Source organism: Hemiscyllium ocellatum, chromosome 45, assembly GCF_020745735.1.
Source record: "Hemiscyllium ocellatum isolate sHemOce1 chromosome 45, sHemOce1.pat.X.cur, whole genome shotgun sequence".
Classification (NCBI taxonomy): Eukaryota; Metazoa; Chordata; class Chondrichthyes; order Orectolobiformes; family Hemiscylliidae; genus Hemiscyllium; species Hemiscyllium ocellatum.
In genome coordinates, this window is record NC_083445.1 from 14,088,685 (window position 1) to 14,115,862 (window position 27,178).

The 27,178-nt window shown below is 50.8% G+C and overlaps 1 protein-coding gene across 1 annotated transcript in view; it reads left to right on the forward strand.

Annotated features, from left to right (window-relative positions):
• The window catches only part of LOC132835869 (E3 ubiquitin-protein ligase RNF220-like), a 128,020-nt gene extending 107,468 nt beyond the window's left edge, over positions 1-20,552 (forward strand). The window contains exons 8-14 of the mRNA XM_060854965.1: positions 215-261; positions 3,244-3,376; positions 6,215-6,311; positions 8,122-8,205; positions 11,130-11,244; positions 17,975-18,049; positions 20,322-20,552. Of these exons, the coding sequence (XP_060710948.1) occupies positions 215-261; positions 3,244-3,376; positions 6,215-6,311; positions 8,122-8,205; positions 11,130-11,244; positions 17,975-18,049; positions 20,322-20,393 (623 nt within the window). The 3' untranslated portion in view covers positions 20,394-20,552. The remainder of the gene's footprint in view (positions 1-214; positions 262-3,243; positions 3,377-6,214; positions 6,312-8,121; positions 8,206-11,129; positions 11,245-17,974; positions 18,050-20,321) is intronic.
• Positions 20,553-27,178: the final 6,626 nt, after the last annotated feature.

The following is a 27,178-nucleotide window of genomic DNA, read 5'->3' on the forward strand; positions in this document are numbered from 1 at the left end:
GATGGCACTCTGGGCTCCTCTTGTTAAACAGCTGTCCTTGTGATAATTGTCCCCCGTTGACAAATCTCTGCCAAGACCAAACTAGACCTCACCTTGATTTGTTCACCATCCCAGATGGTAGAGTGTGATCTGTGATTGTGTTGCACTTTCGGATAGGGCTCGACCCCATTAACCATTACCGTGACCTTACACCCCGTCCTGGTTTCTCTTTCAGCGAGGGTGAAGAGGTGCAAGCGGATCAGACCCTCAGACGAAGATCAGGTACGTATGATTGTCCTTCAGTGATGAGGAGAGTGGAGAATCCATTCACATGAAGAAACATAAGGTTCAACTTAACCCCCAAAGGGAGTGAGGCGATGACTGAAGTTGAAATCACCACAGGCTCTTTCTCGTTAGATATAACTATTTGTTCTGGTGGGCAACATTTTTCAACGTAGTTTTGTTTTGGCCAGTGCGCAATGTCCTTACACCAGGCAGGGCTGAGGCCTAGTTAAAATGTAACAGATGACAAAAAACAGCCTGCAAATTTATTTTGCCCCCAGGCCCCAGGCTTGAGGTGTAGTTCCCAGTCACACCTGGGAAAACAGCTTCAGAAATGGAAGTGGTTTTTGAGATTACTTGTGAGGATTCCCTACTAGTCAGGAGATAGAGGCCCACTCCTCCAGGAATATTCCTCTGGGGCGCAGTCAGAGACCATTTGGAACATTGCAATCCCAGATTCCCACTCACTTTCCACCCTCCAGTCCTGGGATGGTCTCGCTGAGTGCTTAGCACCTCAGTCTAAGGTGACAATGAACAATAATTCTCTTGGATTACACTGACAGTCTAACATAATGTACTAATATTAATCAGAATTGACAATAATTAAACTAACACCCAAACAATGAATTCCTGCTCCACTGCTAAGGCTCAGTAATGGCACCCTTGTCTCAGTGCCTATAGGTTGAAGTCCCACCCCAGGACTTGAGAACATACCCTCCCAGTGCAGTCCTGAGGGAGTGCTGCACTGTCAGAGATGCTGACTTTCCAAATCATTTTAAACCAAGGCCCTCTCACTTGGTTGTGAAATACTGCATTCTTTTGAAAAGCTCTTCCTCCGGTCCAATTCAAGATTAATTTACCTCGTGAAGAACACGGAAAGCAGGTTTGTCAGGCTATTGTCACACTGCTGATTGTGGGAACTTGACTCTGCCCGCAATCTAGATTAGATTAGATTAGATTCCCTACAGTGTGGAAACAGGCCCTTCAGCCCAACCAGTCCTCACCGACCCTCCGAAGAGTAACCCACCCAGACCCATTCCCCTACACTCTATTTTACCCCTGACTAACGCACCTAACACTATGGGCAATTTAGCATGGCCAATTCACCTGACCTGCATATCTTTGGATTGTGGGAGGAAACCGGAGCACCCAAACCACAGACATGAGGCGAATGTGCAAACTTCACACCTGGCGTGTGCCTTGAACCCAGGTCCCTGGCACTGTGAGGCGGTAGTGCTAACCATTGAGCCACCACGTCACCCACAATCTAGCTGCTGCATTTCCTGTATTACAAGACTGTCAACACATCATAAAACAGTTTATTGGCCATGGAGCAGTCTCAGAGTCATACTGCTCTGAAACAGATCCTTCGATCCAACATGTCTATGTTGACTAGGTTTCCCAAATTAATCTAGTCCCATTTGCCTGTGTTTGACACATATCCCTCTAAACCCCTTCCTGTCTCTGTACCCGTCCAAATGTTGTCATTTCAACCACTGCCTCTGGCAGCTCATTCCATTCCCACACGCACCAGCCTCTGTGTGAAAAAGTGTGAAATATCTTGCCCCTCTCACCTGTGACCTTTAGGTTTGCAACCCCCCCCCCATCCGAGGGAAAAGAACTTGGCTTTTCACCCTATCCATGCCCCTCATGATTTTAAGGTTGCCTCTTAACGTCCTATGTTCCAGGATAGAGAGTCCAAACCCCCCCCTTATAGTTCAAACTCTCCACTCCCGAAGCATCCTGAAAAATGTTTCCTGCAGCTCTTCCAGTAGGAAACATCCTTTTGTAAGCAGGGTGACCAGCATTGTAGCATGCAGATGTTGTGTCAACTGCTTCAGAAATTGTAACTTCATTTTTCCCTGAGACCTCCCCACTGTTGGCTGTATGTGTGTCTGGACCTGTATCTGCCTGCATTTATTCTGATCTACCACAACCAGACAATCATGTGTAATTACTTAGTTTCTCTCTCTCTCTCTCCCCCAGCCCCCCCTCCACCTCTGTTCCCACCCCCCGCTCTCTCCCCACTCTCTCCCTCTCTCTCTCTCCCCTCTCTCTCCCCACCCAATCTCTCTTGCCCCCCCTCTCTCTCTCTCTCTCGCCCCCTCCCTCTCTCCCCCTCTGTCTCTCCCCACCCTCTCTCTCTCCCACTCTCTGTCCCCCTCTACTCTCACCCCCCTCTCTCCCCCCTTTGTCTCTCCGCCCTCTCTCTCTCTCCACCCCTCTCTCTCTCTCCCTCCCTTTCTCTCTCTCCCCACCCTCTCTCTCTCTCCCTCTTTCTCTCTCTCTCTCTCCTCCCCTGCTCTCTCCCCGTCTCTCTCACGCTCCCTCTCTCTCTCTTTCTCCCATTCTCTTTCTCTCTCTCTCTCTCTCTGTCTCTCGGCTGCAGCACGTTGCCTCTGGTTTCCTCTGGCTCTGGGACCTCCCTGTTTCCTCAGTCCCTCAGCCAGCCACTTACCCAGTATCATGATGTACTCCAGTGGTACCCACTCCACCAGCCCCCTACAGCCACCTCTCTCGCCTTTTAGTTAAACACATGCATATGCAAGAAATGGAAGGACATGGACCAAGGGCAGACAGAAGAGATTAGTTTTAGTTGGTGTCATGTTTGGCCCAACATTGTGTGGTGAAAGGCCCGTCCCTATGCTCTGCAGTGCTACGTTCTAACTGATTCACTGTCAAACCTTCTCCCACTGCACTCCTACAGGCCGCCCTGGAGCACTTTGCTTCATTAAAGCCGTCGTTTAATTTTCGGATCAGTGTGTGTATAGCATAGTGCAGTCACGTTCTCAGTTGCAATCTTCTCAAGTGCGATGAAGTATTTGTGTTGGCTAATCCACACCGCGCAGGATTAGCCACACACCTCCCTTTCTGCCAGATGTACAACCTGATGATCCCTTCCTGTAAGCATTACCATTTGTGAGCAATGAGCCCTGTCAGCGCTCAGTGTTGTGTTACATCTTGTTCTGCCCTGTTTTGCAGATCGACGGTCCCTATTCTAAGGAGCCGAGGTTCCTGGACACAGAGGAAGAAAGCCCAAGTGGGACACACTATGTGGAATATGCATGGCACAGCCTGGGCAGAAACAGCACACCGCACATCCTTGGGCTGAGAGGTAGATGGCAGTATTGAGTTAAAGCTTGGTTCCCAAGTTTGGATCATTGACTGAAACGGTATCTCTGTGTTGATGTTTTAAAGATGTCAGTTTGCTAATCTGCTGTCTCTTGTGCTCCAACACTTTGGTGCTTGTATCTGTATCTAGCAATTCTGGCTCTGGTTCAGTTCTGATGTCCCTGCTACAGGAAAGATGTTGTTAAAGGGTGGCAGAAAAGATTTACAAGGATGTTGCCAGGGTTGGAGGGTTCAAGCTGTAGGGAGAGGCTGAATAGGCCGGGGCTGTTTTCCCAGGAGCGTCAGACCATAAGACAATGGGTCAGAAATTAGGCCATTCGGCCCCATCGAATCTGCTCCACCATTCAATCATGGCTGATAAGTTTCTCAAGGAGGAGAAAGTGAGGTCTGCAGATGCTGGAGATCAGAGTAGAGAGTGTGGTGCTGGAATAGCGCAGCAGGTCAGGCAGCATCCAGGGAGCAGACAAGTCAACGTATCGGGTTTAAGCTCTTCATCAGGAATGAGGGGGGTACCCAAGGGCGCTGAGAGATAACTGGGAGGGGAGGGGGAGTAGGGCTGGGGAGAAAGTAACTGGGAATGTGATAGGTGGATGAAGATGGGGCTGATCGTGATAGGTTGGAGAGGACGGTGAAGCAGAGAGGTGGGAAGGAAGATGGACAGGTAGGACAGGTCATGTGGGCGGTGCTGAGTTAGAGGGTTGGATCTGTGATAAGGTGAGGGGAGGGGAAATGAGGAAACTGGTGAAATCCACATTGATCCCGTGTGGTTGGAGGGTCCCGAAGTGGAAGATGAGGTGTTCTTCTTCCAGGTGTTCGGGTGGTTAGCGTTTGGCGGTGGAGGAGGCCCAGGACCTGCATGTCCTTGGCGGAGTGGGTGGGGGAGTTGAAGTGTTTGGCCACGGGGCAGTGGGGTTGAATGGTGCATGTGTCCTGGAGATGTTCTTTGAAACGTTCTGCAAGTTGACATTCTGTCTCCCCCCCCCCATGCCCTGTGGCTGAACATCTCTGGGACACACACACCAAGTTTCTCAACCTCATTTTCCTGCTTTCTCCCTGTAACCTTTGCTCCCCTTGGCAATCAGGAACTTATCTATATCTGTTATAAATATACTCAGTGATATACCATAGCCTTCTGTGGTAGTGAATTCCACAGACTCACCAGTGTCTGGCTGAAGATGTTTCTCCTTATCTCCATTCTAAAAAGTCTCTCCTTGCCTCTAAGGTTGTGCCCTCGGGTCCTAGTCTCTCCTACCAATGGAAACATCTTCCCAACATCTACTCTATCTAGGCCATTCAGTATTCTGTAAGCTTCAGTCAGTCCCCCCTCATCCTTCTGAACTGCATCAAGTATAGACTCAGAGTCCTCAAACATTCCCCATATGTTCAGGCCTTTAATCCTGTGACTATTCTTGTGTACCTCCTCTGGGCCTGATCCAGGGTCAAAACGTCCTTCCTGAGGTTTGGGGCCCACAGTTACTCACAGATTTCTAAATGCGGTCTGACCAGAGTCTTATAAAACCTCAGGAGTACATCCCTGCTTTTATATTCTAGTCCTCTCGAGATGAATGACAACATTATATTCACCTTCCCAACCACCGACTCAACCTGCACATTTACCTTGAGAGAAGCCTGGACTAGAACTCCCGAGTCTCTTCAGACTTCTGAATTTCCTCCCCATGTAGAAAATAGTCCATGCCGCTATTCTTCCCACCACAGTGCACTGATGTCACACTTTCCCCCGTTGCATTTCATCTGCTATTTTTCTGTCCACCCTCTGAACCTGTCTAGATCTTTCTGAAGCCTCCCTGCCTCCTCAATACTCCCTGCCTGAGGCAGAGGAATGGCCTTCTAGAGGTTTATAAAATCATGAGGGGCAAGGATAGGGTGAATAGCCAACATCGTTTTCCCAGGTTAGGCAAGTCCAAAACTAGAGGGCATACGTGAGAGGAGAAAGACCAAAGATGTGCAGGTTAGGGTGGATTAGCCATGTTAAATTATCCATAATGCCCAGGGATGTGCTGGTTAGAGTGGATTGGCCATGCTAAATTACCCATAATGCCCGAGGATGTACTGGTTAGAGTGGATTGGCCATGTTAAATTATCCATAATGCCTGAGGATGTACCGGTTAGAGTGGATTGGCCATGCTAAATTACCCATAATGCCCGAGGATGTACTGGTTAGAGTGGATTGGCCATGTTAAATTATCCATAATGCCTGAGGATGTACCGGTTAGAGTGGATTGGCCATGCTAAATTATCCATAGTGCCCAGGGATGTGCAGGTTAGGGTGGATTGGCCATACTGAATTGTCTCTGGTGTCCAGGGATGGGCAGGCTAGTGAGTTAGCCATGGGAAATGCAAATTTTCAGGGATGGGGGTGGGATGCTCTTTGGAGGGTTAGTATGGAATTGATGGGTTGAATGGCCTGCTTCCACACTTTGGGAATTCTAAGTACTAAGGGAAAAGATATAAAAGGGACCTAAGGGGCAACTTTTTCACACAGAGAGTGATGCGTGTATGGAATGAGCTGCCAGAGGAAGCGGAGGAGGCTGGTACAGTTACCATATTTAAAAGGCATCTGGATGGGTATATGTATAGGAAGGGATTGGAGAGATGTAGGCCAAGTGCTGGAAAATGGGATCTCTGGTCAGCATGGAGGAGTTGGACCGAAGGGTTTGTAGATCCCTGTGACTGTAAGCCTTTTCTGAAATGATTAACCCCTTGTCAATTTTCAAACAGCTATAAGTAATTTCTGATGCTATTAGCACATTGCCATTGTAACAATAAATAACCAGTGCGATTATCTGCATTTTAATAACAGGATCGAGTTCTTACACCACACAGAGTCTGACAAGTAGAGACAGCGATGGGGATCTCGATACTGACGGAGATGAGCCGCCAATATTCACTAAGTTCAAGTATCCTTCCCCCGGGGGTTTCTGAGCTCATTCTGACCCCATCAGCGTATCTTAAAACAAAACCTCGATGTGCTTTGATGTCTCTCAGTCTTGGCCAGCTAAGTTAGCAGTGTCTCTGTCATAGGAGGCAGTGTTGAAGAAATGTTCTCACAGATTTAATAGGTACTGAGTTCAGATGCAACATCTGGTGATGAAAGTACTTGATAATCTCAATCTAGAAATATGGGAAGGGCTTTAATAAATGCTGAAGACTTCCAAATGTCCCCATGCAGATGTGAGAACAAGTAGTTGCTCAGTCTTTGCAGCTTTATTTGAATATTCACCTCCAGTTCTTTCGGAGAGTGGCAGGAGTCAGAACGTCTGAGAAGGAGGGAGGACAGAAAAATGTGGTGCGTGTTTCAGGAGGATTGAGGAGGTTAGGGGAGTGTTGCTGAGCAAAGAGACTTTGGAGTGCAGGATTCATAGCTCCTTGAAAGTTGATTTGCAGATAGATAGGATAGTGAAGAAGGGGTTTGGTATGTTTTCCTTTATTGGTCAGAGTATTGAGTACAGGAGTTGGGAGGTCATGTTGCAGATGTACAGGACATCGGTTAGGCCACTGTTGGAATATTGTGTGCAATTCTTGTCTCCTTCCTATTGGAAAGATGTTGTGAAACTTGAAAGGGTTCAGAAAAGATTTACAAGGATGTTGCCAGGGTTGGAGGATTTGAGCTATAGGGAGAGGCTGAATAGGCTTGGGGCTGTTTTCCCTAGAGCATCGGAGGCTGAGGGGTGACCTTTTTTATAAAGGTTTATAAAATCATGAGGGGTATGGATAGGATAAATAGACAAGGTATTTTCCCTGGGGCCAGGGAGTCCAGAGCTATAGGTTTAGGGTGAGAGGGGAAAGATGTAAAAGGGGACCTTAGGGATAACTTTTCCACACAGAGGGTGGTCTGTGTATGGAATGAACTGCCAGAGGAAATGGTGAAGGCTGGTACAATTACAGCATTGAAAAGGCATCTGGATGGGTATATGAATAGGAGGGGTTTAGAGATTATGGGCCAAGTGCTGACAAATGGGACTAGATTAGGTTAGGCTATCTGGTTAGCATTGCTGAGTCGGACCGAAGGGTCTGTAACTGTGCTGTACATCTCGATGACTCTATGACTCTAAGTGAATTGATGACAGCATTTAAACCCATGAGGGCAAGGGGATAGAATAAATGTTCCCAGTCCCTGCGGAGTTCAGAATGATGGGACACAGATTAAACATTTGAGGCTGGCCAGACAGTGTCTAACAGATGTCAATGTTGAAGAATAGTTTGGATAAATATCGAAGGAAAAGAGTCTGAAAGGACAATGGGAGCAGGGTGTGCCTGTGGGATTGGGATCACTGTTTATGAGGAGAATAATCAGAAACGGAGATTGTTGAGGGCTCCCTCTGTATTGCAACTCCAACACAATTCCTGACCTCAGCCCCTTCTCCTGCCTAGAGTGCTGCCTCGACTGGATGTGATCACATTTTACTCTTGGGACCTTTCTAAGCACAGCTCCCAAACACAAAGTTGAGTGTTTGGGGTTCCTTTGACTGTCCCCAGCTGCCATCTGTGATCAGAAACATGCCCGACAAAGGGCAGGGTGGATCCATTACCCCACCTCAGGCTCTGGGGTAACTGGACACATCACACCGAGGCATCGGGTCATATTCGGTGAGAGGGAGAGCACTATGATGGGAACAGATTGGTGAACATCAATACCATCATCAGCAAATGTCAGACCCAGGTTTCCTGATCCCTTCCCGCTGTTCCCTTAACCAGCACTTCGTACAGATGCTCAGCTGCAGATGGCCCGAATGGCCAGGCACAGAAGCTGATGGAAGCAGAGGACAGATGCCTGGACAGTGTGGTGATGAGGCAAGTTGCACTCTGTCCGCGATACAAATACCACCATCAGTTAGAGAATGATGACGGTGACTTGTCACTCGATTTGCAGGTAGGGCTGTTCTGTCAGGTTTCCAAAGGCTGCTGGACTGTCCTTGGGTCTGTCTACTCTCAGCAGCTGACAGGGGCCCCCCTCTCCCTTGTGATGTCTTACCCTCCTGAGCCGTTGAGGGATAACTGAACAAGGAGACATGCCCCATCATAAATTCATAGAATGCCACCTTACAGCTGGCCATTTAGCTTGTGGAGCCCGTACTCAGCCTACTCCCTGTGGGATCTGTCAGAGTGATTTAGCTAAGCCCACTCTCCTTGCCCTTTCCCTGAACCCCACTGCTCTCTTCACAGAACAATCCCTACAGTGTGGAAGCAGGCCATTCGGCCCATTGAGTCCACACCGATCCTCCAAAGAGCTTCCCACCCAATTCCAGTAACCCTGCATTTGCCGTGGCCAATCCACCCTAACCTACACATCCCTGGGCACTATGGGTAATTTAGCATGGCCAATCCACCCTAACCTGCACATCCCTGGGCACTATGGGTAATTTAGCATGGCCAATCCACCCTAACCTACACATCCCTGAACACAATGGGTAATTTAGCATGGCCAATCCACCCTAACCTGCACATCCCTGAGCACTATGGGTAATTTAGCATGGCCAATCCACCCTAACCTGCACATCCCTGAACACTATGGGTAATTTAGCATGGCCAATCCACCCTAACCTACACATCCCTGGGCACTATGGGTAATTTAGCATGGCCAATCCACCCTAACCTGCACATCCCTGAGCACTATGGGTAATTTAGCATGGCCAATCCACTCTAACCTGCACATCCCTGAATACTATGGGTAATTTAGCATGGTCAATCCACCCTAACCTACACATCCCTGAACACAATGGGTAATTTAGCATGGCCAATCCACCCTAACCTGCACATCCCTGAGCACTATGGGTAATTTAGCATGGCCAATCCACCCTAACCTGCACATCCCTGAATACTATGGGTAATTTAGCATGGTCAATCCACCCTAACCTACACATCCCTGAACACAATGGGTAATTTAGCATGGCCAATCCACCCTAACCTGCACATCCCTGGGCACTATGGGGTAATTTAGCATGGCCAATCCACCCTAACCTAAACATCCCTGGGCACTATGGGTAATTTAGCATGGCCAATCCACCCTAACCTGCACATCCCTGAATACTATGGGTAATTTAGCATGGCCAATCCACTCTAACCTGCACATCCCTGGGCACTATGGGTAATTTAGCATGGCCAATCCACCCTAACCTGCACATCTTTGGACTGTGGGAGGACGCCCACACAGACACAGGGAGAATGTGCAAACTCCACACAGACAGTCGCCCGAGGGTGAGGCAGCAGTGCTAACCACTGAGCCGCCGCACCGCCCCACACTTCACCTCACATATTCTTTCAAGTTCCCTTTTGAAGGTCATGCCTGAATCTGTGTCATTCACAGTCCTGGGGTGTGCAATCTGGACTCACTGGGTTCCCTTTGTTTTGACAGTCTCTTCAAAGAGCTGGTTCTTCACCTGTTAGTTGTTGGAGATCAGTATCTCCCTCTGCCTACTCTCTGTGAGATCCTTCAGGATTTGGGACCCCTCTATCAAATCACCTTCGCACATTCCGTCAGCATCTCCAATCTATCTCCGTGCCTGAAGGTCCTCATCCCTGGAACCACCCCCTCTATATTTTCTCCTCCCTCTCTAAAACCTCTATATCTCCCCTCAAGTTGGACATATGTTCCGGTTGAGGTAAAGTATGTGTTTTATGAAGTTGTAGGCAGGAAGCAAGCTCAATCCCCCGTCAGATAGATATCCCAGTCCCTGACAAAACTCACCCCTCCTTTGGCTTAGTAACTGATGACTTCAAAACACCAATCCGGCCTAGTCATAACACCAAGCCTACAGTGATGTGACTGACTTGTAACTGCCCTCAGGGCAATTAGGGATGGGCTGGACTAGCCAATGGTGTCCAGATCCTACAAAGAATTTTTTAAAAATTGTCCCCCGTCAACAATAAACGCATGGACCTAAAGTAAAATGTTCAGCAAAACGTGAGGCTGTGGGGCGAAGATCAAATCTTTTGGATTATACCTGTAATGTTTCTACTGACGGCAGACTAAAAGTTACAGCCATAAGGCTTGGAATGGTAGAATTTTACAGAATGAAGCCGTTCGACCTCTCCCGTCCGTACTGGCTCCTGAACGAACTACCCAGCTCATCCCAACACCCCACCTCCCCCTCCCCCCGTCCTATCTCCATAACCCTCAAACTTCATCCCTTTCAAATATCAATCCAGTTGCTTTTTCAACCTCCTGTGATGTCCATTTACAGACAAACAACGGACTTGCATTTATATAGCGCCTGTCATGACCTCAGAACACCCCCCCCCTCCCCCCGCAGTGATTTATGACCAATTAACCACTGCCAGTTAAGGCTGGTCTGTGATGTGGAATTCCCACACTGACTGAGGTGCCATCTCCCTCTGATCTCACCCCTAACCTGAGACGTGCTGGCTCCCAGATCAACCCTTCGCTAGTCATTTTTCTCTCTCTCTCTCTCTCATGACCCCTCTGGGATCGTGGCAACTTTAACTCATTTAAAGTCTCCTTGGAAAGACGGCAGCTCTCAGGACTTGGCTTGTGCGTTTCGGTCTTGGGGCTGGAACTGGGAATTAGATGGGAATCAGCAGGGGGGGAGGGGGGAGACCCTGTCACTTTGGGAATTGTCCTCCTGGTCTGTGCGTGCCCACTGAGTGCGATGGGATCCCATTTGCAGGAGGCTGGGGCCAGATTGTGGTCTTGGCGCGCAGTGGGTGGGCTTTTACTCAACTCGCATTCCGACTTCAACCTGTTGTACCTTCCACAGGATGGTTAACCCAGAGGACGATGGAGACATGACCTCAGAAATCCTGAAGGCACGAATCAGTGAGCTCACACACAAGCTGTTGCAGAGGGAAACCTACAGGTGCCACGTGTGTACGGTAAAGGGCCTTCAATGCCAACATTTCGCTTTAAGGTGTCCACTCCACACGGGCGACTGTCTGTGCGGAGTTTGCACATTCTCCCTGAGTCTGCATGTGGGTTTCCTCTGGGTGCTCCTGTTTCCCCCCCCAGTCCAAGGATGTGTTCAGGGATGTGTAAGTTGGGCGCGTTAGTCAGGGGTAAATGTCGAGCGATAGGGGAATGGGTCTGGGTGGGATACTCTCCGGAGGGTCGGTGTGGACTTGTTGGGCTGAAGGGCCTGTTTCAACACTTGTAGGGATTCTAAGTGCACCTTCCCCTTCTCCCTGGTGAAGCTGAGGTCCATTGTAAGACCTCGGCTGGATCCCCCGAATGTGTCCACCTCACAGTCGACAGACCGGACCTCCCCGCCACCTCAGTGGTGCAGTCCCCTGCAAGATCCAGTGGGTTCTCCCAAATGCCCGGGAAACTCTACTGGAAAACTCTTGGGAGAGGATGGGGGTCTCGCCCACTTGCGATGGCTGCCACAGTTGAGCAGCACATCGATACTCACCATCAAAATGGCCAGGTGGACCTGCAGCTGGGGCTGTTGGAAGAGGGTCCCTTTAACCCTGAAGGGATCAGTAGAAGACAATGAAACTATACTCGAGCGACACGCATCGGATTGTATCTCGTCTGACGGGAACCTGGGAGGTTTTGGACTGCATTTGCGTGCTGAGGTTAATTTTGTCCTCAGGGAGGGAGGGGGAGAAATCATCGTGGGTAACAAATTGATGCTTTCGAATGTGTTCTTTCGAACAGAGCAAGTTGGAACAGGCCGTCCTGAGGGAGGCGCTGGATTCTCACAGTCTCTCTCTCGCTCTCTCTCTCTCTCTCTGAGCCAGTTTTAAGAAGTTGACCGTGCCAACTGCACAGCCTTAGCAGCTAAACAAACACGGGGCTGACATCATCGCTATGAGGCCTCCAATTGCCTTAGTGTTGTGACACCCTGGCCTCAGGAAAAAAGCCTCTCCTGGAAAGACCCCTCCTGTCACGGAGGGAAGGAGGGACAGCCACTGACTCCTCCACCCCACCCCCCAGGCTAAGCTCAGGTCTACACTCGATCAGTTCCCAACCCCTCCCTGAGGCCAGCACCCACTCCAGGAGACCGGCCAACGTGGGTGGTGAGATTCTCTCTATCTCACCCCAGTGAGAGCTCTCTCCTGTTTACCTTCATTCCCATCCCAAAGGAACAGGAGAGCGGGATGGGCCTTTCCGAATCCAGTTTCAGGGCCCTGTCGTCTCCTGCTGACTTTCAACAATTACAGCGATCCAACTGTTTATCACAACCAGGAAGATGAGGTAGAATGGAGCTGGGAAACAGGCTAGCTATGATCTCAGGGTGGCACGGCGGCTCAGTGGTTAGCACTGCTACCTCACGGCACTGGGGGACCCAGGTTCAATTCCAGCCTCGGGCAGCTGTCTGTGTAGAGTTTGCACATCTCCCCGTGGGTTTTCTCAGGGTGCTCCCGTTTCCTCCAAAGACGTGCAGGTTAGGATGGAATGACCCAGTGTCCGGAGATGTAGGCTAACCAGGGGAAACGCAGGGATGGGGTAGGCTGTGAACTTGATGGGCTGAATGGCCTGTTTCTGTTTCTACACTCCCATTGACTCAACCTACACCCAATCCACCTGAGCCATTTAGAACATAGGACGTTACAGGCCCATCAGCCCCTCAGTGCTGTGCTGGCCTTTTGTCCGAGTCTAAAATCAAACAAACCCCCAAACCTTTCATTTTACTATCACCCATGTGCCTATCCAAGAGTCACTTATATGTCCCTAATGTATCTGACTCTACTCTCACTGCTAGCAGTGCATTCCACACACCCTCCCCTCTCTGTGTGAAGAACCTCCCTCTGACATCTCCCCTAAACCTTCCCCCAATCACTTTAAAATGATGTCCCCTCAGGATAGCCATTTCCACCCTGGGAAAGAGTCTGTGTCTAACTAGGGCTCTACAGAGCTGCAGCAGAACCTCACGGTTCTTCAACTCAATCCACTTGCAGTGAAAGCCAACACACCATACACCTTCTGAACAACCCTATAACTTGGGTGGCAACAGGGTGGGTGTTTGTATAGAGAGGGAGCAGGATGTGGGTGTGTGTCAAGAGGGAGCAGGGTGTGGGTGTATATTGACAGAAAGCAAGGTGTGGGTGAGTATAGAGAGGGAGCAGGGTGAGTGTGTATGTGTATGTGTGTGTAAGTGTGTATAGAGAGGGAGTAGGGTGTGGGTGTGTATAGAGAGGGAGCAGGGTGTGGGTGTGTATAGAGAGGGAGCAGGGTGTGGGTGTGTATAGAGAAGGAGCATGGTGTGGGTGTGTATAGAGAGGGAGCAGGGTGTGGGTGTGTATAGAGAGGGAGCAGGGTGTGGGTGAGTATAGAGAGGGAGCAGGGTGTGGGTGTGAATAGAGAGGGAGCAGTGTGAAGGTGTGCAGAGAGAGGGAGCAGGGTGTGGGTGTGTATAGAGAGGGAGCTGAAAATGTGTTGCTGGTTAAAGCACAGCAGGTCAGGCAGCATCCAAGGAACAGGAAATTCGACGTTTCGGGCCAGAGCCCTTCATCAGGAATGAGGAGAGGGTGCCAGGCAGGCTCAGATAAAAGGTAGGGAGGAGGGACTTGGGGAAGGGGTGATGGAGATGTGATAGGTGGAAGGAGGTCAAGGTGAGGGTGATAGGCCGGAGTGGGGTGGGGGCGGAGAGGTCAGGAAGAGGATTGCAGGTTAGGAGGGCGGTGCTGAGTTCGAGGGAATCGACTGAGACAAGGTGGGGGGAGGGGAAATGAGGAAACTGGAGAAATCCGAGTTCATCCCTTGTGGCTGGAGGGTTCCCAGGCGGAAGATGAGGCGCTCTTCCTCCAACTGTCGTGTTGTTATGTTCTGGCGATGGAGGAGTCCAAGGACCTGCATGTCTTCGGTGGAGTGGGAGGGAGAGTTAAAGTGTTGAGCCACGGGGTGGTTGGGTTGGTTGGTCCGGGCGTCCCAGAGGTGTTCCCTGAAGCGTTCTGCAAGTAGGCGGCCTGTCTCCCCAATATAGAGGAGGCCACATCGGGTGCAGCGGATGCAATAGATGATGTGTGTGGAGGTGCAGGTGAATTTGTGGCGGATATGGAAGGATCCCTTGGGGCCTTGGAGAGAAGTAAGAGAGGAGGTGTGGGCGCAAGTTTTGCATTTCCTGCGGTTGCAGGGGAAGGTGCCGGGAGTGGAGGTTGGGTTGGTGGGGGGTGTGGACCTGACGAGGGAGTCACGAAGGGAGTGGTCTTTGCGGAACGCTGATAGGGGAGGGGAGGGAAATATATCCCTGGTGGTGGGGTCCGTTTGGAGTTGGCGGAAATGACGGCGGATGATACGCTGTATACGGAGGTTGGTGGGGTGGTAGGTGAGAACCAGTCGGGTTCTGTCTTGGTGGCGGTTGGAGGGGCGGGGCTCAAGGGCGGAGGAGCGGGAAGTGGAGGAGATGCGGTGGAGGGCATCGTCGATCACTTTGGGGGGAATCTGTGGTCCTTGAAGAAGGAGGCCATCTGGGCTGTACGGTATTGGAACTGGTCCTCCTGGGAGCAGATGCGGTGGAGACGAAGGAATTGGGAATATGGGATGGCGTTTTTACAGGGGGCAGGGTGGGAGGAGGTGTAGTCCAGGTAGCTGTGGGAGTCAGTCGGTTTATAGTAGATGTCTGTGTTGAGTCGGTCGCCCGAGATAGAAATGGAAAGGCCTAGGAAGGGGAGGGAGGAGTCTGAGACAGTCCAGGTGAATTTGAGGTCGGGGTGGAAGGTGTTGGTAAAGTTGATGAACTGTTCAACCTCCTCGTGGGAGCACGAGGCAGCGCCGATACAGTCATCGATGTAGCGGAGGAAAAGGTGGGGGGTGGTGCCAGTGTAGTTGCGGAAGATGGACTGTTCCACATAGCCTACAAATAGACAGGCATAGCTGGGGCCCATGCGGGTGCCCATGGCAACTCCTTTAGTTTGGAGGAAGTGGGAGGATTGGAATGAGAAGTTATTCAGGGTGAGGACCAGTTCAGTCAGTCGAAGGAGAGTGTCAGTGGAAGGGTACTGGTTGGTGCGGCGGGAAAGGAAGAAGCGGAGGGCTTTGAGTCCTTCGTGATGGGGGATGGAGGTGTACAGGGACTGGATGTCCATCGTGAATCTCTCACAAACAAGGATTTCAGTGAGTCTCTCTCTCTCACACTCCCTCTACAAGGATTTCAGTGAGTCTCTCTCTCACTGCACCCCCAGGTCACTTCCTCTACTGTATAGAGAGGGAGTAGGGTGTGGGTGTGTATAGAGAGGGAGCAGGGTGTGGGTGTGTACAGAGAGGGAGCAGGGTGAGGGTGTGTACAGAGAGGGAGCAGGGTGAGGGTGTGTACAGAGAGGGAGCAGGGTGAGGGTGTGTATAGAGAGGGAGCAAGGTGTGGGTGTGTATAGAGAGGGAGCAGGGTGTGGGTGTGTATAGAGAGGGAGCAGGGTGTGGGTGTGTATAGAGAGGGAGCAGGGTATGGGTGTGTATAGAGAGGGAGCAGGGTGTGGGTGAGTATAGAGAGGGAGCAGGGTGTGGGTGAGTATAGAGAGGGAGCAGTGTGTGGATGTGCAGAGAGAGGGAGCAAGGTGTGTCTGAGTATAGAGGGGGAGCAGGGTGTGGGTGTGTATAGAGAGGGAGTAGGGTGTGGGTGAGTATAAAGAGGGAGCAGGGTGTGGGTGAGTACAGAGAGGGAGCAGGGTGTGGGTGTGTATAGAGAGGGAGCAGGGTGTGGGTGTGTACAGAGAGGGAGCAGGGGGTGTGTATAGAGAGATAGCAGGGTGTGGGTGTGTACAGAGAGGGAGCAGGGTGTGTCTGAGTATTGAGGGGGAGCAGGGTGTGGGTGTGTATAGAGAGGGAGCGTGGTGTGGGTGAGTATAGAGAGGGCGCGGTGTATGGGTGAATATTTATCACAGGGGGACACTGGGAGTGGCTGAGTATTTATCACAGGGGGACACTGGGAGTGGCTGAGTATTTATCACGAGGGGTCACTGGGAGTGGGTGAGTATTTATCACGAGGGGGCACTGGGAGTGGGTGAGTATTTATCGTGAAGGGGCATTGGGAGTGGGTGAGTATTTATCACGAGGGGGCACTGGGAGTGGGTGAGTATTTATCACGGGGGGCACTGGGAGTGGGTTAGTATTTATCGTGGGGGGCATTGGGAATGGGTGAGTATTTATCACGAGGGGGCACTGGGAGTGGGTGAGTATTTATTGAGGGAACACTGGGAGTGGGTGGGTATTTATTGAGGGAACACTGGGAGTGGGTGGGTATTTATTGCGGCGGACACTGGGAGTGGGTGAGTATTCATTGATGGGGGCACTGGGAGTGGGTCAGTTTTTATCGTGGGTAGGCACTGGGAGTGGGTGGGTATTTAATGAGGAGGCACTGGGAGGAGGTGAGTAATTATCGCAGGGGTCAGTGGGCATGTGTGAGTTTTCATTGGGGGGGCGTTGTGAGTATTTATCGCGAGGGGCACTGGCAGTGGCTGAGTATTTGTCGCGGGGGGCACTGGGAGTGGGTGAGTATTTATCGCGAGGGGCACTGGCAGTGGCTGAGTATTTGTCGTGGGGGGCACTGGGAGTGGGTGAGTATTTATCGTGGGGGGCACTGGGAGTGGGTGAGTATTTATCGCGGGGGCACTGGGAGTGGGTGAGTATTTGTCGTGGGGGGCACTGGGAGTGGGTGAGTATTTATCGCGGGGGCACTGGGAGTGGGTGAGTATTTATCACAGGGGGGCACTGGGTGTGGGTGAGTATTTATCACAGTGGGGCACTGGGAGTGGGTGAGTATTTATCACGGGGGGCATTGGGGAATGGGTAAGTATTTATCACGGGGGCACTGGGAGTGGGTGAATATTTATTGAGGGGGGCATTGGGAGTGGGTGAGTATTTATTGAGGGGAGGCACTGGGAGCGGGTGAGTATTGAGGGGGCACTGGGAGTGGGTGAGTATTTATTGAGGGGGCACTGGGAGTGGGTGAGTATTTATCTTGGGGGGCATTGGGAATGGGTAAGTATTTATCACAGGGGGGCACTGGGAGTGGGTGAGTATTTATTGAAGGGGACACTGGGAGTGGGTGAGTATTTATCGTTGTGGGCATTGGGAATGGGTAAGTATTTATCACAGGGGGCACTGGGAGTGGGTGAGTATTTATTGAGGGGGGCATTGGGAGTGGGTGAGTATTTATTGAGGGGGGCACTGGGAGTGGGTGAGTATTTATTGAGGGGGCACTGGGAGTGGGTGAGTATTTATTGAAGGGGGCACTGGGAGTGGGTGAGTATTTATTGAGGGGAGGCACTGGGAGTGGGTGAGTATTTATTGAGGGGAGGCACTGGGAGTGGGTGAGTATTTATTGAGGGGGCACTGAGAGTGGGTGAGTATTTATTGAGGGGGGCACTGGGAGTGGGTGAGTATTTATTGAGGGGGGCACTGGGAGTGGGTGAGTATTTCTGGTGACAGTGCAGGTGAAGGTGACAATGTCGGAGCTGCCCGTATCTGTACTCCTGGTCCTGAGATATGTTACATGTTGTTATACCCTGTGCCCTTACCTGCTCTGTGCCATTCCTTGTGACCTGGTACATGTCCGCTGTCAGGCTGCAGTGATTGTGAGGATACTCCACACATCCTGGAAACCTGCAACTCGTTGTCAATTTTCATTCACTTGCTCGGGTCTAATTCTCTCGCTCTCACTCTCTGTAGGGATCGTACTCAGTGCCCTTGGCATCAATCCAATGTTGGCACATTCACTGTGAAGCATGCTGGCTTCGAACACTGGTAAGGGCACCGTCTCTCTCGATACAATCGGTACAAAATGTGAAGGCTCTGATGTTTGAATGAAATGCTGTTCATTCGGATATAACCTCTGAGGTGAATTTGACCACCGTGTGATGTCTTCATAATAGCCCCCCACCCCTTGACAATTTTTTTCTTTGTCTTGGAGTTAATCATTCTTGCTGAGGGCCAGTTCCAACACACGTTCCCCAAATCCAGGGCTAATCGTCACCTGTGAGCTTCCATCGCCATGATCAAGGAGTTAGTCAGTTGTGGAAGCAGCCATAATCTGTTCAGAGCATGGGTCAAAGGTCAGAGATCGGAGCCAAGTGTCTGATTCTTCCCTGTGTAACTCTGGGGCACATTTCTTTGACTCGATTTGTTACCCTCGTTGAGGACAACTAATTTGGCACATCCATCGGATTGTCAAGACAGCGTCGTTGGCAGGGGCGGGTCATGAACGAACAGGGTCTGATATCCCTGTGGCGATGTGTTTGGCATTAACATGTACGCGTAAAAAGTGAGGTCTGCAGATGCTGGAGATCAGAGCTGAAAATGTGTTGCTAGTTAAAGCACAGCAGGTCAGGCAGCATCCAAGGAACAGGAAATTCGACGTTTCGGGCCAGAGCCCTTCATCAGGAATGAGGAGAGTGTGCCAGGCAGGCTAAGATAAAAGGTAGGGAGGAGGGACTTGGGGGAGGGGCGATTGAGATGTGATAGGTGGAAGGAGGTCAAGGTGAGGGTGATAGGCCGGAGTGGGGTGGGGACGGAGAGGTCAGGAAGAGGATTGCAGATTAGGAGGGCGGTGCTGAGTTCGAGGGAATCGACTGAGACAAGGTGGGGGGAGGGGAAATGAGGAAACTGGAGAAATCCGAGTTCATCCCTTGTGGCTGGAGGGTTCCCAGGCGGAAGATGAGGCGCTCTTCCTCCAACCGTCGTGTTGTTATGTTCTGGCGATGGAGGAGTCCAAGGACCTGCATGTGTACGCGCGCTGTAACGGGCTGATCATTTCAGCCAGCTCCTGATATTTTGGGTACCGTGGGCAGATTGGCACTCTGTCTGGTGGGCACTGAGCTACTTGACCTGAGGACAGTCTCCCCGTCACATCCCTTACTGTAGGATTTTGATGACAAAATGTTTTCAAAATCACGACGGGGGGGGGGGGGGCGCGGTCTCCGTACAAAGTAGATGAAGAGAACTCGCTTCTGGGCTGAGGAGGAATGCGGGGACGGGGGGATCATGGTTTCGCAGAAGAAGCAAGGGTTGTGTAAAGAACCAGACTTATTCACCCGGGTCGGGGGTGGGATGTACTCCCTGGAAATGGGGTGAGGGTCGGTTGAATTGAGGCGCTCAAGAGGGGGGCACTGGAAAATTACTTCAACAGAAACAATATGCAGGGGTATAGGGAAAAGGCAGGGGATTGACACTCAGTTCAAATGGTCAGAGAGCTGGTGCAGACGTGATGGGCTGAATGGCCTCATGCTGCACCATAATCTTTCTCTGACCCTTTTCTCCTTGAGTGTGTTTGATCTGTCCTTCGTTTGGAAGAAATCTCGAACCAGAAGACTGCTCTAGCCATCCCTTTTCCCCTCCACTTTCAAGGTCCCATTTGGGTTTTCAGATCCCTCTGTACTCTCCTCATTTCCACCAGCCCTGTGTCTGTGGGAGGTTCCCACAACCCTGGCCTCCTGGGCCGCCTGGGTTTTAACCACCTCCGCCACTGGGAGGGAGGTGGGGGACACACGTCTGCACTGAACGGGGTCCCAAACCCTGGAATTCTCTTCCTGAACCCCTCCGCCTCATTTTTCCCTCCCTCTTTGACCGAGGCTTTGGCCACCCCCCCCGACTGTCACATGCCGTTCAATGGCGTGCCTCTGTGCAGATTTAATTCGGCTGAGGGCGCTATATAAACAGAAACAGTTGTTGTTGTTGCAGGGCTGGCTTCCTTCCCCCGGTGGCAGAAGTGGGTACTGCAGATTAGAGTCAAGATTAGAGCGGTGCTGGAAAAACACTGCAGGTCAGGCAGCATCCGAGGAGCAGGGAAATTAAAGTCCCCGATGGCTATTCCTGATGAAGGGCTTTTGCCCGAAACGCCGATTTTCCTGCTTCTCGGATGCTGCCTGACCTGCTGCGTTTTACCAGCACCACTCTAATCTTGACGCCCTTCCCCCGTGACTGGTTGGAAAGCCAAGGGGCTGACCCATTGTAATCTGCAGACAGACTAAAAAATGGTGTGTCATTCTGCGGTTAACATTCTGTTCTCTGATCATTACAGGGGTCAAGGAAGCTGTGCCCTCAGTGTAACACCATCACATCGCCAAGTGACCTACGCAGAATCTACCTGTAGGAGATCCCACTGTATCCCAGGAACAGTGACCCCAGTTTCCCCGGATCAGAACGGCCCTCTGTCTGGGCTCTCTGCAGTGATCAAGCCGGATTGATTGTGCTTTCCAGTCAGAAGGCCAAAGGCTTCGCTCTGTGGTTTCAATAAACTAGCAAATCTAATTCGGAGGCAGATCCTGTTGTCACACCCATTTCCTTTCTTCATTCCGGGGTCTGGGAACCGTGGGAAACCGGTGATGTGGGGACTATCTGAACTGAACGACTGTTTCAGGTATAGGCCTCTCCCCCAGCTCAGAGCTGAAAGTGTGGGTGAGGGGGGAGCGTGGTGTTGATTCACGGCACACATCACCAACGTTTGCAGATCTCCAGTAGCTGCATTCTCTTTCACTTGAACTTTAAACACTCTCTTCCCATGATTAGTGTTCCTCCGCTTGTCACTCTCTCACTTTGTGATCAGTTCCCCAAGCATTGAGCAGCTGGGAATCAGCATAGTGCCAGTCAGTATCTGTTTCTGTTACCTGTACATGCGTGTCTGCCTGTTTGTGTGTGTGTCAGTCTTTATGCGTGTGTCCCTCTCTATATTTCTGTGTATGTGTCTGTTTGTATGTCTATATCTGTTTGTGTATGTGCCTGAGTGTACACGTGTGTCTGTGTGTGTTCCTGTCTGTATGCACATGTCTCTGTGTGTTCCTGTCTGTATGCCTGTGTCTCTGTATATTCCTGTCTATATGTCTGTGTCTGTGTGTGAATGCCTGTCTGTATGCCTGTGTCTGTGTGTGTTCCTGTCTGTATGCCTGTGTCTCTGTGTATTCCTGTCTGTTTGTCTGTGTCTCTGTGCGTGTGCCTGTCTGTATGCCTGTGTCTGTGTGTGTTCCTGTCTGTATGCCTATGTCTGTCTGTTTTCCTGTCTGTATGCCTGTGTCTCTGTGTGTGTTCCTGTCTGTATACCTGTGTCTGTGCATGTGCGCCTGTCTGTATGTCTGTGTCTGTGTGTGTGCCTGTCTGCATGCCTGTGTCTGTGGGTGTGTGACTGTCTGTATGCCTGTGTCTCTGTGTGTGTTCCGGTCTGTATGCCCATGTCTGTGTGTGCCAACTGAACGTCTGTGTCTCTGTATGTGTTCCTGTCTGTATACCTGTGTCTATGTGTGCGTTTATCTGTATGCCTGTGTCTCTGTATGTTCCTGTTTGTATGCCTGTGTCTGTGTGTGTGCGCCTGACTGTTTGTCTGTGTCCCTGTGTGTTCCTGTCTGTATGCCTGTGTCTCTGTGTGTGTTCCTGTCTGTACGCCCGTGTCTGTGTGTGTTTGCTTGTCTGTATGCTTGTGTCTCTGTGTGTTCCTGTCTATATGCTTGTGTCTCTGTGTGTGTGCCTGTCTGTATGCCTGTGGCTCTGTAAGTGCCTGTCTTTATGGCCGCGTCTCCGTATGTTCATGTCTGTATGCCTGTTTCTCTGTATGTTCCTGTCTGTATGTTTGTGTCTCTGTGTGTGTGACTGTCTGTATGCCCGTGTCTCTGTGTGTGTATCTGTCTGTATGCCCGTGTCTGTGTGTGTGCCTTTCTGAATGTCTGTGCCTCTGTGTGTTCCTGTCTGTATACCTGTGTCTCTGTGCGTGTCTATTTGTATGCCCGTGTCTCTGTATGTTCCTGTCTGTATGCTTGTGTCTGTGCGTGTGCGTCTGTCTGTGTCTCTGTGTGAATGCCTGTCTGTATGCCTGTGTCTTTGTGTGTGTGTTTGTCTGCATGCTTGTGTCTCTGTATGTTCCTGTCTATATGCCTGTGTCTGTGTGTGTGCCGGTCTGTATGTCTATGCCTCTGTGTGTCTGTCTGTCTGTATGCCTGTGTCTCTGCATGTTCCTGTCTGTATGTCTGTGTCTGTGCATGTGCGCCTGTCTGTTTGTCTGTGTCTGTGTGTGTGTTCCTGTCTGTATGCCTGTGTCTCTGTGTGTGTTCCTGTCTGCATGCCCATATCTCTGTGTGTGTATCTGTCTGTATGCCTGTGTCTCTGTATGTTCCTGTCTATATGCCCTTGTCTGTGTGTTTGCCTGTCTGTATGTCTGTGTCTCTGTGTGTGTGCCTGTCTGTATTCCTGTGTCTCTGTACGTGCCTGTCTTTATGGCCGTGTCTCTGTATGTTCCTGTCTATATGTCTGCCTGTGTCTCTGTGTGAGCACCTGTCTGTATGCCCGTGTGTGTGTGTGTGTGTGTGTGTGTGTGTATGTCTGTGTCTCTGTATGTTCCTGTCTATATGCCCTTGTCTGTGTGTTTGCCTGTCTGTATGTCTGTGTCTCTGTGTGTGTGCCTGTCTGTATTCCTGTGTCTCTGTACGTGCCTGTCTTTATGGCCGTGTCTCTGTATGTTCCTGTCTATATGTCTGCCTGTGTCTCTGTGTGAGCACCTGTCTGTATGCCCGTGTGTGTGTGTGTGTGTGTGTGTCTGTGTCTGTATGCCTGTGGCTCTGTGTGTGTGCCGATCTGTATGCTTGTGTCTCTGTGTGTTCCTGTTTGTATGCCTGTTTCTGTGTGTTTGCCTGTCTGTTAGCCCGTGGCTCTGTATGTGCACCTGTCTGTTTTCCCATGTCTGTGTGTGTGTGTGTGTGTGTGTGCGCCTTCCTGTATGCCTGTGTCTGTGCATGTGCACTTGTCTGTATGCCCATATCTGTGTGTGTGCGCGCCTGTCTGTATGCCCATGTCTGTGCATGTGTGCGCCAGTCTGTTTGCCGTGTCTATGTGTGTATGCCTGTCTGTATGCCTGTGTCTGTGTGCCTGCCTGTATGCCCATGTCTGTGTGTGTGTGTGTGTGTGTGTGCCTGTCTGTATTCCCGTGTCTGTGCGTGTGCGCCTATCTTTATGCCCATGTCTGTGCATGTGCGCCAGTCTGTATGCCCGTGTCTATGTTTGTATGCCTGTCTGTATACCCTTGTCTTTGTGTGTGCATCTGTCTGTATGCCCGTGTCTGTGTATGTGCCTGCCTGTATGCCCGTGTCTGTGTGTGTGTGCCTGTCTGTATGCCCGTGTCTGTGTGTGTGCACCTGCCTGTATGCCTGTGTCTGTGTGTGCGCGCCTGTCTTTATGCCCATGTCTGTGCATGTGCGCCTGCCTGTATGCCTGTGTCTGTGCATGTGCGCCTGCCTGTATGCCTGTGTCTGTGCGTGTGCGCCTGCCTATATGCCTGTGCCTGTGCATGTGCGCCTGCCTGTATGCCTGTGTCTGTGCATGTGCGCCTGTCTGTATGCCTGTGTCTGTATGTGTGTGTCTATTTTAATGCCCATGTCTGTGCATATGTGCGCCAGTCTGGATTCCAGTGTCTATGTTTGTATACCTGTCTGCATGCCCGTGTTTGTGTGTGTGTGCCTGTCTGTATCCCCGTGTTTGTGTGTGTGCGCCTGTCTGTATCCCCGTGTTTGTGTGTGTGCGCCTGTCTGTATCCCCGTGTCTGTGTGTGTGTGTGTGCCTGCCTGTATCCCCGTGTTTGTTTGTCTGCATCTGTTTGTATGCCTGTGTCTGTGTGTGCCTGTCAAATTGTTCACATTGTAGCACCCCCAGGCCACAGATGTATGAAGTTTCCGGTGGGTTCTAGGTTCTTATTTCCACCTTCCTGCTGTCCTGGGCTATGTGAGACTGCAGGGGTGGGGACACCTCCCATACTAGCTTTCCCAACTGACGTTAATGTGGTCCCCCTCCCCACAGTGAGGGACACTAGGCTCAGAGTTGACCGAAATGGAAGCACCCCTTTGGTTCCTGGCAAGATGGACTTGCACTTCGCAATGACCTTCATCCTGTGCTGTGACCCGTTGTCCTGTCAAACAGTAATGAGTCTGGCTTTAGTGAGCTCATCTACTGTGTGTGTGCGTGTTTCTGTGTGTGTTTATGTATGTGTCTGTATGTGTCTGTGTATGTGCACGTGTCTGTGTGTGTGTGCCTCTGTCTGTATGTGCCTCTGTGTGTGTGTCTGTATATGTGTGTCGGTGTGTGTGCCTGTGTGTGTGTGCGCCTGTGTGTGTGTGTGTGTATGTGCGTGTGTGTGTGTGCCTGCATGTGTGTGCCTGTGCATGTGTGTGTGTGTGCGCGCGCCTGTGTGTGTGTGTATGTGTGTCTGTGCATGTGTGCCTCCGTGTGTGTATGTGTATGTGTGCCTGTGTATGAGTGTCTGCGTGTGTGTGCCTGTGTGTGTGCCTGTGTGTGTGCCTCTGTGTGTGTGCCTCTGTGTGTGTGCCTGTGTGTGTGTGTGTGTGTGCGCGCGTGCCTGTGTGTATGTGTGTGTGTGTCTGTGTGTGTGTGCGCCTGTGTGTGTGTGCCTGTGTGTATGTGTCTGTGTGTGTGCCTGTGTGTGTGTGCTGTTGAGGTTACCGTATTTCAGTGCTGGGAGAAGAGATGTCCATGTCCTTCACTATGTGAGTACCTGCTCTGGAATGCACAAGCATCCTTTTCATGACAGGACAATCCAGGAATGTATCATTGAGGCTGTTCCCCATCATTTATCATTGGCTGTTCTACCTCGCTGTGGGATCACAGAGACCCCTTGTTTAATGAGGAAGCAGTTGTCCTCTGATGAGATTATTGAACAGATTACACCAGCACACCAGCACCAAACTGAGTTGCAACCAGGGAGCGAGAGGGGGTTACTTTGAGGTGCCCGGTTTTGAACAGAAAGGAGGGAGAAATATTCAATTCCTCTGGGACCAGTTCCACGTCCATGGTAGCTCATCGGAACTGGAGGTGAAGCTAATGGAGCCTGGCATTTGTTTATGTGTGAGGAGCCGTGCTGGGTTTGAGTGGCGAACGTGGGTACTGCAGATGCTGGAGATTAGAGTCAAGATTAGAGTGGTGCTGGAAAAGCACAGCAGGTCAGGCAGCATCCGAGGAGAAAAGCCTTCCTGGTGAAGGCTGTGCTTCTCCAGCACCATGCTAATCTTGAATGGCCTGAGGTAAATGCCCTGTGTCGGACTGTCTGCCAGCCCTCCGAAGGGCCACAGATAGTCTTTGTGAGAGTCTGCCTCAGTGGGGGGAGCTGGCCTTCAGCAGAGGCGGTGCTGGACAGAGGCCTGTTGAACACACCCACTTTTCGGTGTCCGTGTGTCTGAATGACCATTCAGTGCTCTGAGCTCTGTGACAGGAAAATGACAGTGACAGCAAGGTGGCACTAGGTGGCAGGATAGCACCACAATCAGATGTAATGGGTGAGCAGACAGAAACTCAAGTGTTCACACCATCTTAGATTTAATGCTAACCCTACCCTTGGGTCAGAAAGCCCAAGTTCAAATCCCACCTGCTCCCAGACATTTGTGGCATTGTAAGTTAAATTAAAAATGTCTACAATTGGAGTGCTTGCTGCACAGAATATCCCTAGCTGAGGAATGACATGGTTTATTTTTGCAGCTTCAACAAAATGAGTCCTTTTTTTAAAATCATTGATACTCAAACTCTGTGCTGCTAAGCATATTACCAGGGTTGGAGGGTCTGAGCTACAGGGAGAGGCTGAACAGGCTGGGACTGTTTTCCCTGGAGCGTCAGAGGCTGAGGGGTGACCTTATAGAGGTTTGTAAAATCATGAGGGGCATGGATAGGGTAAATAGACATGGTCTGTTCCCTGGGGTGGGGGAGTCCAGAACTAGAGGGCATAGATTTAGGGTAAGAGGTGAAAGATATAAAAGGAACCTAAGGGGTAACTTTTTCACACAGAGGGTGGTACATGTATGGAATGAGCTGCCAGAGGAAGTGGTGGAGGCTGGTACAAAAGGCATCTGGATGGGTATATGAATAGGAAGGGTTTGGAGGGATATGGGCCAGGTGCTGGCAGGTGGGACTAAATTGGGTTGGGATATCTGGTCAGCATGGACGGGGTTGGACTGAATGGCCTGTTTCCCTGCTATACATCTCTATGACTCTACAATCGGCTATTTGATGTTACCATCCAGTTTATCATTTCCATGCAAGTTGGTCTCACACAGAGAGGAAAGAACGTGTTCCCTTACATGTTTACAGCTCTCTCCTGTCAGAGTACTTCTTAAACTGAACAGGCTGCTTTTCTCACAGAGGACATGGCTGAAGTGACCTTAGTTAGGAACATACTCACAAGCAGCTGGGCGAGGTGCAGGGAGAAGCCATCTTACAGTCAGCCCTTTCAGACTGCCCCAACATCCGCTAAGGTCATGGCTGATCCCTTTGCTCATCCCAGATTCAGGGACTGAGTGAGAGGATGACGGAGGTGATCGATTATGAGGATCAAAATCCTGGGACCGTTCTTGAAGAGGCGAGCTCTCTACCCTGTCCCTCTGTTATGAAGTGACCACCCAGACATACAGATTGAAATAGGCACCAGGAGGAAAAGCTGCCGGCGTTCCAAGGAAGATTAGATTCCCTACAGTGTGGAAACAGGCCCTTCGGTCCAACCAGTCCACACCAACCCTCCGAAGAGTAACCTACCCAGACTCATTTCCCTCTGACTAATGCGCCTAACACTAAGGGTAATTTAGCATGGCCAATCCACCCTGACCTGCACATCTTTGGACTGTGGGAGGAAACCGGAGCATCCAGAGGAAACCCACACAGATACAGGGGAGAATGTTCCCGAGGCTGGAATCGAACCTGGGTCCCTGGTGCTGTGAGGCAGCAGTGCTAACCACTGAGACACCACCAAGGGTGAGGTTGTCACAGGAGATCCTGTGAACTTTCACACCTTCCCAGTGGAGATCAATGGGTCAGAGGTCTGAGGCAAACTTTGAGCAACATTCCAGCTGCCCTCCGATTGGGGGCAGCCTTGGGTCAGAGCGCACAATGATCCTCAGACAGTAC